This window comes from Agelaius tricolor, unplaced genomic scaffold (assembly GCF_023055355.1).
Source record: "Agelaius tricolor isolate 1412-34295 unplaced genomic scaffold, bAgeTri1.0.p SCAF_1, whole genome shotgun sequence".
Taxonomy (NCBI): Eukaryota; Metazoa; Chordata; class Aves; order Passeriformes; family Icteridae; genus Agelaius; species Agelaius tricolor.
Window position 1 is genome coordinate 45,034,619 of NW_027269261.1, and position 14,235 is coordinate 45,048,853.

At 40.9% G+C, this 14,235-nt stretch overlaps 1 protein-coding gene and 1 non-coding gene across 2 annotated transcripts; both read right to left on the reverse strand.

The window, feature by feature from the left end:
- Positions 1–5,563: 5,563 nt before the first annotated feature.
- On the reverse strand, positions 5,564–13,793 carry TOMM20 (translocase of outer mitochondrial membrane 20). Its single transcript, XM_071432098.1, has 5 exons — positions 13,548–13,793; positions 8,306–8,352; positions 7,505–7,586; positions 7,078–7,220; positions 5,564–5,971 (listed from the first exon to the last, which is right to left on the reverse strand). Exons 1-5 carry the CDS (start codon positions 13,669–13,671, stop codon positions 5,927–5,929), a joined length of 441 nt encoding a protein of 146 aa, XP_071288199.1. The 5' UTR covers positions 13,672–13,793; the 3' UTR covers positions 5,564–5,926.
- On the reverse strand, positions 12,531–12,665 carry LOC139600349 (small nucleolar RNA SNORA14). Its single transcript, XR_011682496.1, has one exon. It is a non-coding gene; the product is annotated as a small nucleolar RNA SNORA14 (small nucleolar RNA).
- Positions 13,794–14,235: the final 442 nt, after the last annotated feature.

Here is a 14,235-nt window from a genome sequence, read left to right on the forward strand (position 1 = left end):
CTCCTCAGTGCAAGGAGCTGGCAGTCTTCCTCATGGTAACTTACAGGACCAGGCTGTATTATACCAGGTCAGTGTGTGGTGAAAGTAAATCTTCATCAAAACCAGACTGTTCCCAGCAGTAATGAAATACTGCTATGAATTGATTAGGTGTGTACTATCAATTAGAAACAACAAGGGAGAGTTTCTCAAAGAACATGCTTGCTCAAGAATCCCTTTTCTTCATTTCTCCATTTAATTAGTCATTGCATTATAATTCAAAAATTCATGCAATAATCATTGTCATTTTAATCATCAAAGCTGAATGTACATTCTTTCTCATTAAATAATATTAAATACAACAAGAGATGCTAACCAGCTAATGTTTCAGAGCTCCAGGGAAATTCTCTTTTACATACATGCCAAAACAGGCAAATACTGTTTTTTACAGCAAATTTCTGTATCTTCCAGGCTATATTACAAGGTGTAACATGGCCAGAGTGACCTAAGGAAAGAGAAGCAGCATGGTTTTCACACAGTATCTTTTATTAAACAGCTTTCTCTAGATGTTGTCATGTGTTAGGCAGACTGAAGAATTTTACTAAAAAGTTCAATGTTTGGAAAAATGCTGATTGATGGCTCCAAGGGTGGAAAATTTCCATTTACTTGTATAGCATACATACATTTTACCCCCCCACAAGCAAAGACCAGGGAGCAGAGAAAAAACACTTGTGAGATGTAGGAGTAAAGATTCAGTTTTGAGCCAGGGTGCCACTACAATGCGAACAGGCATGAGAGAGACAAAGTATGAGATCAGCTCACTTCATGGCAGCTGCAGGATCACAACGGGGTGAGTAGATTTTGTCAGCATCAGCTGAAATTCAACCAGCATTGAAAATGCATCCTGTCACCAACCTATAATATCTTGCTTCTTTATTTTTTTGGTTGGCTCTCCTCCCATGGCCCATCACAGGCAGAGTCCAACTCCAGGTAAAATCTCAAGATGCAGATTTCACTTCCACCCCTCCTGCAGTTAACTGTGAAAAGTGCATTCCTTTCACTCCAGCTAGCAAAGCTCACCCAGAATAATCACGGCTGGGCAGGGGAAAACTTTTCTTGCATGCCTGGCAATCAGATCCTGGTGCACTTTGTTGCAGAGTTTAAATTGTACAATGCAGCTGGCTTATCTATTTACCTGGTTTGTACTGAGAGATGGAGAGAAAGAGGGAAATCCTCCTAATCATGACATCACATCAATTTAAACACACAGGTTTTTAAAAAGACAAAATTAGGTATTATCAGTTGAAACACATTCCACTGCTGCTCCACTGAGCCTGTCTTATACACTGTACCAAATCTGTCTGGACAAAATGCTGCATTGCATCACCTCACCAGACAGGAAGATTCTAAAAATTAGGATTTTGCAGGGCGAGCTTGCACAAAATGTGTGTGCAAAGCTGCCCTCTGCTGTTTAGATTGAGACCTGCTCAAGTAAATAATTGTGTGACCAAATCAGTTTTTAGCTGTAAGGGTCCAACATGCAAAGGGGCAGAACCATCTGACTTCATCTGTTTTCTGCCTCCATGCACACTAGAAATTTCATACACAAAAGCCACTCACAACTGCTTTGCAGCATGGACCATCCCAAGAGATCCATAGGCTGCAGCAACACTGTGCCAGCTGCAACACTCACTCTGTTAAGCAACTTTCCCACCATGGGTGAGCACCACCAGACACGCTCTCATCCCAAAGATGAGTCAAGAACATCTCAAGGTGCAAGGGAAATGATGAAATTGTGAGTGAGCCCTGCAGGACATCCATCTGTCAACCTGCTAAAGACAGACCTGACCTTTTTGAAGCAGGACAGGAACTGTATGCCTGGAGTCAAAAGCTTATAGTTCAGAGGCCTTTAGGAGTTAAGGACTATTAAGTTACAGGAATGATTGGAAAGCAGGGTAGTGAGCTCATCAAAAGATATCCAGTAAATATTCTTTAAAACTAGCCCCTCCTGCAGGGAAAGAAGAGAGAAGCTGGATTTTCTTTTCAAGAACACATGGAAACCATTGTACTTTGAAAAAGCTGCCCATTATCTAGTGCCAGCATGTTGGACAATTTGGTACAAAAAACAACACAGAAGGGCCAGCTGTTTTCTACAGCTTCACCCACACATTCATACACCAGATGTAGCAAACTCTGCTCTGTGAGAACAGCATTAGACATCCACATTTTCTTTGGGAAGTTTGAGTTTGGTACAAATGCAAAAAACAAGTACTGTTACCCAGACTAGTTCAGTTTCTGGAGAGGCTCTGATGAAACCTGGCCCAGTCCTCATGAATTAAGCACAAATTTCAGCTCTTTGCAACAGGCTTTGGTCAGTGCACAGAGAATGCTGTAAGCTATGCTGGTCAGTGTAAACACACTAACTAAAAACCAAACCAAAACTTGGGTACAAGAGAAACCTTGAAGATTTTTTTTGTTCTTTTTACATCAGCCCTTTTTATGTCCATACATTTAAAAACACAGAAGCATGGGTGTGCAGCACAACATGCCTTTGAAACAATCACTAAAAGCACTTAGTGACCACTTCAAAGATTCCCTTGATGTTTAACTCATGTTAACTGTAACACAACAGTCATGTAGGGCCACTGTTCAGCCTAAGGGATTTTAAACACACCATCAACAGATGTACAAATGAAACTTTAGAAAGATTCTTCTGAGTGCATAAATAGCTGGAGCTTTACTTTGATGATGGCTGGCTGGCCTCCTACACAGCAGGGCTGGGACTTCTCCATTTTTCATGTTAAGGGCAACAATAATATTGTGTCAGCCCCCAGGGAAAGGAAATTAGTGCCAGATGATTCAGTGTGTGCCTGACCACTCTGGTTTTGGATTTGATTCCACTATCTAGAAAACTTAAATGTGAGACATCAAAGGTAGTCCTGCATGATAATGAAACTAGCTGGGTGGGTTTTTTTCTATAAAAGCTGCCTAAGAAACTTTTAACTTTGAGGACAGAAGACTTACCAACATATAACTAACAGACCTCTCCGTTTCTTTATAAGAAATCCTTTTCGTGCTGTAAACAAGTGCCTTTTTCTTGGAGAAGCACAGAAGGAAGATGGTTCTTTCTGGGAGAAAGACTAGTAGTTTGACCTGCAGTAAAGTAAGATTACCAATTCATTCTCCAGCAGCTGTGAGCTCCATAGCAGCAATTACTTCCACACGTTTTTCATTTGTACAAGTGAAAAGAAATATACAGCACTATGCACAGCTAATGCAATGGCATTACTACTGCTGATGCAGAAACATCCATCATTACCACCACGTTTCTGATGACCTGCACTTTACTGTGTCTGAAAGCAGTGTCTTTGCTGAGTCTGAAACATCTGTGGACTGTGTGAGCTTAGCTACACCTCTGTCAGCCTGCTGCTCTTGGAGCAACAGCAAATTTGCATTCTAGACAATAGCTTCCAACTCTTCACAATTGTACAGTGTTAGCTTCACTGGGAAACTTGGGGAGAAGAAAAAAATTCAAGTCTTATTAAAAGGATTCAGCATTCCACTCTATTAGTCCAAGGCACTCAAAACAGGTATCAGAGCTTGCTCTAGCTCTTACTACCTAGGTACTTCTGGGTTATCAGATATGAGAATAAATTTGCATTTAAGGCTACATTTAAACCTATGCTGTCTTAAATTTTGTTCGCATCTAACTTTGCAGGCTCAAGAAAATGAAAAATGTTAGAGCAATATGTGTGTCTATGATGCTTATTACAGCAAATACCATTTATAGATATAATCAGACTGTCACCAAATCTTCCATCAAAATCAGAATTGACACACAGGTTTGCTGAAACACAGTTCAGGAGAGCTTTGCTGTAAGCTAAAATGTGAATTCAAATTGTCATTATACCAGAGTGTAGAAAAATGCTCAGGTTTGACAGAAGGGTGCTACTTTTGTCTTGTGCTGTTTGGGTTTGTTTTTCAAGGCAGGATGGAAGATTTATTCACCTTAAAACAATGTTAAAAGCTGGACTAAAAAGATAGGCTGAAGTTACCAGCAAAACAGAAGGTAAATATGCTAACAGTTCTGTCAGCATAACCTACGAATTCCTACTTTTTACTCTTAAGGGTTAGAATGGAAAAGAAAAACTCCTTCAAAAAGCCTCATTAAAATCAGAACCTTCTGTACTTTCACAGTATTTTTATTAAGTGCAAAATAACTTTATCCCTGTAAAATAAATTAAAAGAGCACGCTGGCCACTGTCCCCTGAAGAATATGGCTGCTATGCTTTACTTTTACCTTATGCTACCTGAACAATTCAAGCACAAAGATTAAACTACATCCAGTTGTTTAAGACATGTTTGTTGATACCAGCCATTAACTTCAGTATTATCACATTACAGAAAATTTCAATAGCACCTCAAATCTTTGGAAATAATGTTTTCAAGGGCTTAAGGGGAAAATTCCATAGCAAACCATCTCAGCAGAATGACTCAGTAAAAGCCATTTCTATTCCCAAACCCAGGAACTGCCTGCTAGGTCACTATCAACCATACACTTAACCTCTCAAAAATCCTGTGTGAGGCAATTTCTGAACCACTGAGGAGAATATGCCTTTGAAGAAACTTGCACCAGGCTGAAATGAGACAGAGCTGGCTAGAGTGCTCTCAGTGGATCTCACTTCTACAAGATTATGCCACCTAATACCTTACTCTAGCAGTATCATCAACACTGTCAGCTGGTCTGAAAGACACCTCAAAGCATTCTCCTCAAGTTAAAAATGAGTCACTGTGCCAAAAAGATAAAGTTGTTTTTAATTGTTTCTTCTGCCACCTGAGTGCTGATAGCACAAACTCAGAGAATAGCAGAAGCCAGTCTGTTTTGACATTTAGAAGATCCTACCCATTAAAAACTTGCTTTCATAAGTACACTTCTACTCACTTGAGCCTGCTGTATATTATTTGCCTTCTTTTCATTGGCAAAGGAAAATTCACCACACCATATCGAAATTGTACATCTAATTGTATTAGCTTTTGCTAATTACGGGATATCATTGTCTTACCTTAGCAGTGTAATTTTCTTCTTAAGGCAAATGCCTTTAAAAGACTGTTAACAACCATTTGCTGTGGTCTTAAAGACTACAGACTGAAATATGTGAACTATCTTGCAACATTTCAAGCTTTCCAAAAAAAAACCCTACTTTAGTGCTCTCAAAATGTGCCCAGGTTCTATTCCAAACAGCTTTGTTTCAGACACCTGTATTAATAGCGCTTTCAAGTTTGCCAGTAATTTTGAACTGACCACTTTACATGTTTTTGTTCCTGACAGAAATAGATTTGTCATTCTTTCTGCAGCCAGTCATGTCTTACCATTGTGATCTGCATCTCCTTCTAAGGTGATCTGTTACTGTTTAAATGATCATATATTTATTTTCTCAGGAAATTACACAAAGTTTTAAACTTAATTAAAAGTATTGGAAGACCAGCCATAACATTAAAAATAAATTTTAATGTTGTCACTTTTAGATCATTTGTTTTGACGCCCAAATATTCTGAATTTTAAAGTAGTACTATAGGGACACACAAGTGCAGATAAATCTTTATTGCCATAACTTTGTTTTTTCAAAAATGAGCATTGGGTTTTTAATAGGTCGTAGTTTTATGTCTGTATATGTACAACATTACAACTGCGTATTTTAATAATAATGAAGTTAGTGATACTTTGATAACTCAACACAGTGTATTTATAAAATGAATTCTTATCAAAATACACTTTTCACTGGGATAATAAATAAAATCCTGCGAAACCCACCTACACAAAGTTAATTTTAACTCTGGTAGAACCCGATGTGGTACACAGTCCATTAACTACTATGTTTGCCCCTTTATCCCCCTACTGATGCTCATCTTCTGGGGTAACAAAACTTTTTCCCCCCGTTGTGGTGTGACCTCATTCAACATCATCTTCAGCCAAGCACTGTGCATTTACAATTCTCTGTAAGAAGGAGAAAAACTCATTCACAATTACATAAAATTGACAGTAGGCAACTGATTATCAAGCAATGTAATTTTACACTGAACATTAAGCAGTGTAATTACTGAACAAACTGATTAAAGTTAAAAATGGCAATCTATTTGAATAAAGTTTTGAAGTCAGTTCCACAGAAATTACAAACAGTGCAATACCTAACAAAGTCAGATAAACAATATTCTATCAACCTCAAGTGATGACCTCTGTGTGGTTTCTGGCACTGTTCTCTTGAGAAACATTTTTGTTCAATCATTTTCCCAACTCTTACATCTTGCATACCTGACACTTTCCAGTGTTACCACTGAGTATATGGACCTTTACCTGAAATGTAACCATGCCTGAGCTGTAAGAAGAGCCAAGTGATACCCAGCACTGAGTCTCTGCTTTATGTCAGGTAACACTGTTAGGGAGTCCCCTTGTACTTCCAAGAACATAAAACATACCATTTATTTCACAACAGACTCACTGCGAGCACATTAACATCATCACCCACTCTGTACTCAGACTGAAACAGAAGGGTATTTTATACACAAAGCTACTAATGCTTTATCATCAGGGAAACTCCCAAGCTTCCAGAATTGGCACAGATTCTGGAGCTAGTTAACATCTTGTGTCTAAAGCTGTCCCCAGAAGCAACAGATTCATTTTTATGAACTTCCATAGCATTTACACACACTTGTAGAAATGCAAATTTAAAAAAACCCTCTCAAGACCCAGTGCAATAAAGTTACTGTTTTTCCAATCCTCCCAACTTGTTTTTGGGAAACACTGGATCCACTTATAGTACCAGAGCTGTGGTCAGATGCCTCTGCTTCAAGAACTTAGCATACCCTATACACAAGAGAAGTTTTGTATTTCTATTTTATGCTGATTGCTATTAATGCTACATGATGATTTTCATAATCACTTTTTAATATCTAAGGTGAAAAAAAAAAAAGCTTCTTTTAATCTAACTGAACATATTAAAAAACCAACAGATTACAAAACCTGATACTCAATACTAGTGCAGTGGATAAAGTAAGTAATTAATTTTTTTTCCAAACCAGAGCAACAGGGAATGCTTCACATACCTGGCTTATTGTAGGGAGCTTAGTTAGAAGCATTTGAAACACTGGTGGTGGAAGAGTCTGCTGTAGAACTTGTAGTAGCTGCTGTGGCTGCCCACACACAGCAATGGCATTGGTCAAGTGATCAACACCCTTTTCATATTCACCTGTATGACAAATTACAATGTTTTGAAATCAACCATCTTCCACACTGTAACACATTTACATAAAACATCCACTAAGAGTGGATTAAATTACGGTGAGTCAACCCACATGAAGCTCTTCACCTTCCCTGACGGACTTTCTGAACACATAAGGTTAGAAACAAATAAGCAGATTTTCTTAGATGAATTTGACTCCCCAGAATTTCTTGGTGTATAAAAATCATCTTCTAACAAAGGTAGAGAAAAATTATTTTACAATTTACCCTTTGGAAAAAGAATATTATTACCTTGAGCTAATAATTCCTCTCCAAGCTGAATCTCCTCAAGGAAAAACTTCTGAACTGCTTCAGCATCTTTCAGATCAGGCAACTATAAACACACAGAGTAAAACTTAAATCAGCCCTTAAACACCAGCTAATAAAAAGTTAGCAGAAAATAATCTCAACTGAAATTTAACATGCACACAACCCTATTGTTACAGTGACACTGGCAAAAAAACAAGTGTCACCACTAAGTTACATATACTCAGAATGATTCTGAAAATCAGACTCAGGTCTTATAACACTACATCAAAAATCTGTAGAGAGAGAGAGCCTGAAATATCTCTTCTCAGTTTATTAAGTATATCTTTTAGGAGCAAATATAAATTCTAAGGTGTATTATGTTTATAACAACTGTATTCCTTGCAATTGTTTAAGAGAAATCTTATATTTTCTTTCTGGATCCATTGGTAATAATGAAAAAGAAATAAAATACTTATGGCAAAACAATCTATCAAGTTCAGTTATAAGAGTATCCCATCAATAATTTTAAGTCTGAAAAGTCGTTGTTCATATTACAAAGAGAGAAAACACCATCAAATCAGACAGTGAATGTTGTACTTTCTTATATAACTCCTCTATCTGACACAAAAATGAAACAACCATACAATTACTTCTGAGCATTAAAAAAACCTAAAGACTGCGTATTTGCAGGACTGTTTGTAATCCTGCAAATTTGTTTGTAAAACAAATCCTTAAGCAAATCTTACAAATAATACAAGTGAAACATCTTTCAAAACATCCCTGCATTATTGAACACAGAATTACCTTGGAAAGTCCTGCTCTCTCTTTGGCAAGCTTCTGTTTCTTCCTTCCTGTAAGGATAAAAACATCTTTTATTTTCAATTTGCAATTAAAAAGCCCTTCAGTTTATAGTCTGAAACCATGAACAAATCAAAGTCCTTTTCCAAAGAAGAAACTGGTAATGGATTCAAAATATTGAAGATTGAGCAGAAGACTGCAACCCACTCACTACAACAGAGCATCATTTAGAGGTCTAATGAGGGCTGGCAGTAGCACCAGCCCAAAATGGCAACTCTTCTCCTGAGGGCTACAGCAAACAGCACAGCACACCTCCTGAACTGCAGGCACACAGAAGCAAAGAGAATTAGAGTAATAGAGGAATTATCCACGTGGCTTCTAACAATAAGCCACAGAAGAACTGTCTGGAAGTCAAGCTATCTAGTTTTGAACTGCATGGTGCACCACCAAGGAAGGGGAACTTCAGCAGGTGACAGCAGATACACACAGTGCACTTTCTCAGCTACTTTATAGCAAGACTTGGGAACTAGTTAATAAGTGGCAGCGTCTCACCATCCCTCAGCAAGAGCAATACCAAAGCATACATTTCTGAAACCTGAGGAAAGCAAACATTTACAGATGGAACAAACATTTACAGATTTAACTGCCTACCTAAAGGCAAAAAGTTGGTCTGCTACATGAAGTTGTACCACTTCAGCAAAACTAATGTAACTAAAATTCAAGTTGCTTTTAAAGCAGCTAGACAGGTATAAAAAGGTATCTTTATAGTAGCACTTCTCCATACAAGAAAGAATAATTATACTAATTATACTGCCCATTTCCTTGGAATAATCATTTATGTAAATCTTCAGTTCATCAACTGAAATAGTTACACCACTAAAACCTCTGAATACAGCCTGTGGTTAAGCTGTCCTTCCACTCTTTGTCCTCAGTGTCTGCTCAGAAAACTCCTATACTGACAAAGAACAACTGTCACACAGCCCTGATTTTTCTTTTGATACAATTTTACAAGCTGGAAATACTTCCAAATTTGATCAGCAGTTTTACAAGGTAATTAAAAATTTTCACTTGTCCACATGGTGAAGAAGGTCAGGAATACTATTCCCTAGTACAGTGATAACCTAACATGTGGCATTTACTGACAAGATTGTGTTCTTTGCAGAAAGGGAGTTCACATTCTAACTAGATGGAACACCCTTTTACCTTAATACACCATCTTAATAACACTTAGCACCTAGATTTCTACAACTAACTGACCTGTGTATGTTAATTTGTACTATAGATGGAAAAACGTGTTGGATAGAACTGTAGTCTACTACAATTTTATAATTTTGGAGGGTTTCAATAGTAAAGAATTTCTCCCGAAAGTTACTGCTTCAATTAGCTCGCTCCAACTTTTCAGAAGCATTAATTTGCACAGAACTTTAGCTTGCACTACTAGGCAAACAAGTTTTGATCATAGATAAAATTGTAAAGATTAAATTTAAAAAAAAAATAATATTTGAAATTATTTACTATCTAAACAAGCCACATTGCAGCTGTAGTGCATTCAGCAAAAACACCAAAAAGAAATACAGAGAGTAACAGCTTAACATGTGTATATCATTTTGAGGAGAAAATTGTGGGTTTTGGCATGACTATGATACCTTCTTCTTAAAATGTGATAAAAATTCACCAGGTTAAGCATTCTGAAATAAAGAACAAAAGACATGCTGGTCACTTGGACTAATGAAAGCTTTTGACCACTGATCATACAGATTTGAAATAATATACTTCAACCTGAAAATAGTGAAGGAATACAAAGAATCACCAAGATTTTAAAACTGAAAAATGATCTACCAAATCCTTCAAGCCTGACTACTACGGAACTTTGTTTTCATCTTCTTAATACTTTTTTTACAGGCTCTTAAAAAGTTTACTAGCTAAAACAAATTAAAAACTCAAGTAACTCTAAAGGATATTTATGAATTCTTCCCATAGTGGTTGAGAAGAATTACTAGTTTCAAAGTATCTTTGAAATAACAACCAAAAGCTACATTTGTAGTATGAAAAGCAAAAAAGCAATGGCTTTGAGGGGTAAAAAAACCTCAAAAACAAACAAACAAACAAACCCCCCCCAGTTTGTTTTTTCTCAGGGACCTTCATGAAAATGAAACACTTCCTTCTATTCTAAAGAGATAATCACATTTTGAAAAGGGAAAGGCAATCTTTTTGAATCAGTGGATCTTTATTACCACAGAAATGCTGTGCATGCATCCAAAGCACAAAGCTGAACTGCAGCTGTCACAGTGCAGGTCCCCCAGGCACAGATCTTGTACAGGGTACAAGTTCCAAAAGAGAACCAATGGATGACCTGTCCTGCTGGCATGGGTTGCAAAGGCCCCTGAGCAGCCCCAGCAGCTTCCCACAAAGGAGCAGAAAACCCAAAAAGCCATCTGTATTTTCAGCTCTCATCAGTGAATCTGCCTACTGCCCTCTCCTCTCACCAGGCAGAAATTCTGGCTGTCTCTGAACAAAAACATGTGTGTCTGTATTTTAAAGCAGAGCACTTCTGTTTTATTCATTCAAGAAGGCAAACAGTAAACATACCTGAACTATTTTATTAATAAAATACAGCCTGGGAAGCTCAGCACCTACACATGTTTATAGCATTGCTATCTTTTTTTCCCAAGACTAAATATGGACATGCCCCCCAAACTAGCAACAACAAGACCTAAAAAGCCACCCAATAAAAAAGTCCACCCACAAAACCTGCTAGGTAAGATTAAAACATGTGGAAAATCAAATACCAGTAGTTCTATACACCTTCCAGAAACTTCCAAGAAATCTTTTCCCCAGAAACCTAGATCTGCCCACCTCATTTTTATGGCATTTTTATGACAGGCCTTTGCAGTGTAAACTTTGGCCCAAACACAGCACACAGAGATGGCAAAAAACCCAACTGGTTCGTTGTTTTTAAGCATGTGCTTGACAAAATACAACAGGCAATCCACTGACACGTTAGGTCTCTTGTCCTTCCCAAATTCTGGTGACACTGCATCACAGAGGCTGAAAAAGGATCTTACCCTAAGGAGGTTACTGGAAAAGATGTGCTGCAAAGGTGGTTTCTCCAGCTTTCCATCCCACACCCCCACTATTGCACAGCACATGGAGCATCTTTACATAAAGAACTGCAGCTGGCTGCTGCACTGAACCTTTCCTGGCCAAGTACTTTACAGCCCAAGCCTTCCTGGCTACCCAACAGTAAAAATGCTGTAATACCCCAATCCCTGGCACCACTGCTGAAGCATCCATACTGAATAACCTGTCACACTACCAAAACCAACCAAACCAAATTAACTAAACTTACAACTAAATGCAGACCAGTACATCACATGCAAGGACTGTAACTCCTACAATGAAGTCCCCCAAATGACAACTGTAACCTCCTACCAAACCAAAATGCATTTGTTTTCCACTTCAAAGTTAATGTCAATTCTTAATCAGAGCAGTTCTAAGGTTTATTCAGAACATGACCGGATAGAGGCTCAGATTATGGAAACCTGGAATCCAAAAATAATTTTTGGTGCTTCTGCAGTAACCTTACATAATTCAGTGCTTCTCCTGCTGCACATCTGGCATCATAGAAAAACCCCATGGCTAATTATGTTGCTGGAAATCAAAGTGTGCAAACCAAGCACATACTAGTTAACTGCACTCCAATTTCCCAATTAATGACTTGCACTGCAGGGAAAAAAAGGACTTGGAACACACACACACACACAAGAGGTATGTGTGTGTATGCCCAAAATCCTACACACAGGAGCAAGGGCTTGAAGCTGAAATGTTTGACAGACATCATTTGCTGTGGTGGAAGTTTTGGAAAGCAGAATTAATGCACCACTAAGTGACAACAGTGGCCAGGCAAATCCAGTCCATGAAGGCAGAACCAAAGCTGTTAAACTACATTTTAATGCCATCAGGTAAATACTCATTTTTAACTAGTCTGGTTATTGACTTTTCCATCCATGAAACTGCTGATCACATCATGTTTACTTGCCAGGAAAATTTACCTTAATGATAACTTCTTATCTTCAGATTAGTTACCAAAGGAATAATATACATATTACCTTGACAGAAATAACTCAGTATAAAAAGTATCACCTTACTGCTTATGATTCATTTGTGTTCCTTCAGTACTCATGCCTACAATTGCATTTAAAACCCTCACTGATTATTAGAAGGTTTAAATAAATGTTGAAGACGTGAAATAATGAGGAGCCATGGGAGAAGAGCTCTACATTTTGGATTAATCAACAGTTTTCTCTGGCATTCAGTCTTATCCTGGAAGTCAATGGCAGGGCTGCCAGGAGGGTTTAGAATGCAGCTGATGAAATACCTGAGAGCTGCCACCGACCCCCTCTTCACCAGAGCAACTTCACTGTAAGAGATCACACTGTTTTACCTGCTTGTGTTCCAAACACAAAAAAAGATTTTAAAAAGTGGTAGATGTGGTGGCTACAATAGCACTGCTGGGCCTGCAGGAGAGCAAGACTGGACAAGAAAAAAGGCGGGGGGGGGGAGGTGAATTGGAACCACATTCCATTTGGACGGAACCCACAGGCTCCCCAACACCCACAGCAAACGCTCTCCCATGGGATGACCCTGCTTAGAACCTCCTGAATGAAAGAAGGCTGTAGTGAGCTGGGGTCAGTCTCTTCTGCCATGCCTGCAGTGAGAGGACCAGAGAAAACGCCCTTAACATGAGACATGGGAGCCTGAGATGAGACAATAGAAAAAATCTCTGCCACCGGGAGGGTGGGCGGGCACTGGTTGCCCAGGGAGGTGCTGGAGCCCCGATCCCCGCGGCTGCTCCAGAGGGGACGGACTGTGTGTGTGTGGCGCCGGGCGATGCTGCTGAGCGCCGCAGGGGTTGCATTGGCAGTGCTGGGCGGATGGCTGGTGGGAATTGGAAGGCATCTCCCACCAGTGTTGGCGGTTCTGTGACCCCGTGTCCCGGCCCCTGGTTCCGGTGAGGGGACGGCGAGAGGCCGCAGAGCCGCAGGGCCGCCGGGCCTGGGGCAGAGCGGGGGGCGGAGGTCTGGCCGGGCCCGGGGGCGGCGCTGCGGCCACAGCACGTGCGGCGTTCCCGCGGCCCGGCCGGGCGGGAGAGCGAAGCACAGACGCGGGGGGACCGCGGAGGGAAGCGCGCGGCGGCGGCAACGGACGGGACGGGAGGAAAGGGGAGGGGGCGCCCCGGGACACTCACGCTCCCGCAGCCGGTTCTTGAAATTGGGGTCGCTCCGCCTCTTGCGGTCGAAGTAGATGCAGTATCCGATGAAGAGCGCCCCGCAGAGCCCCGCGGCGATGGCGCTGGTCCTGCCCACCATCATGGCGCTGCCGCCGCCCCCGCGCCGCTCCCGCCGCGCGGCCCGCGCCGAGCTCCGCAGGCACCTTGGGGCGAGCGGGCACGGCCAAAGGACCCCTCCTCGCTTCCGCTCACGTCATCAGCCCGCGGCGGCTCAGGGCGCCTCCCGCAGTGCCTGCGCCGAGGCCAGGGCGCACGCGCGGGAGGAGAGGCGTGGCCGAGCGCAGTGAGAGGCCTGGGGCGGGAAACGGGATCCTGGGAAAGGGCCCTGGGATCATCACGTCCAGCCCGTGACCCAACACCAGCAGGTCAACTAGACCATAGCACTCAGTGCCACGGCCAGGCTTCCCTTAAACACCCCCAGGGATGGTGACTCCACCCCCGCCCTGCCCTGGCCAGCCCATCCCGATGTCTCATCGCCCTTTCTGTGAAGAAATTTCTCCTGATGTCCAACCTAAACCTCCCCTGGAACAGCTCGAGGCTACGTCCTCTCATCCTGTCCCTTGCTGCATGGGAGAAGAGACGGGCCCCCACCTGGCTCCTTTCAGGTGGCTGCAGAGTGATATGGGCACCCCTGAGCTTCCTTTTC

Bases quoted from the DNA above. Each gene is read 5' to 3' on its own strand.
- TOMM20 (XM_071432098.1), bottom strand. From the start codon at position 13,671: ATGATGGTGGGCAGGACCAGCGCCATCGCCGCGGGGCTCTGCGGGGCG. The intron at 8,353-13,547 runs GTGAGTGTCCCG...TTATCCTTACAG, and splicing joins CAAGAACCGGCTGCGGGAGC to GAAGGAAGAAACAGAAGCTT. The intron at 5,972-7,077 runs GTATGTGAAGCA...TCCTTCTTACAG, and splicing joins AGCTCCCTACAATAAGCCAG to AGAATTGTAAATGCACAGTG.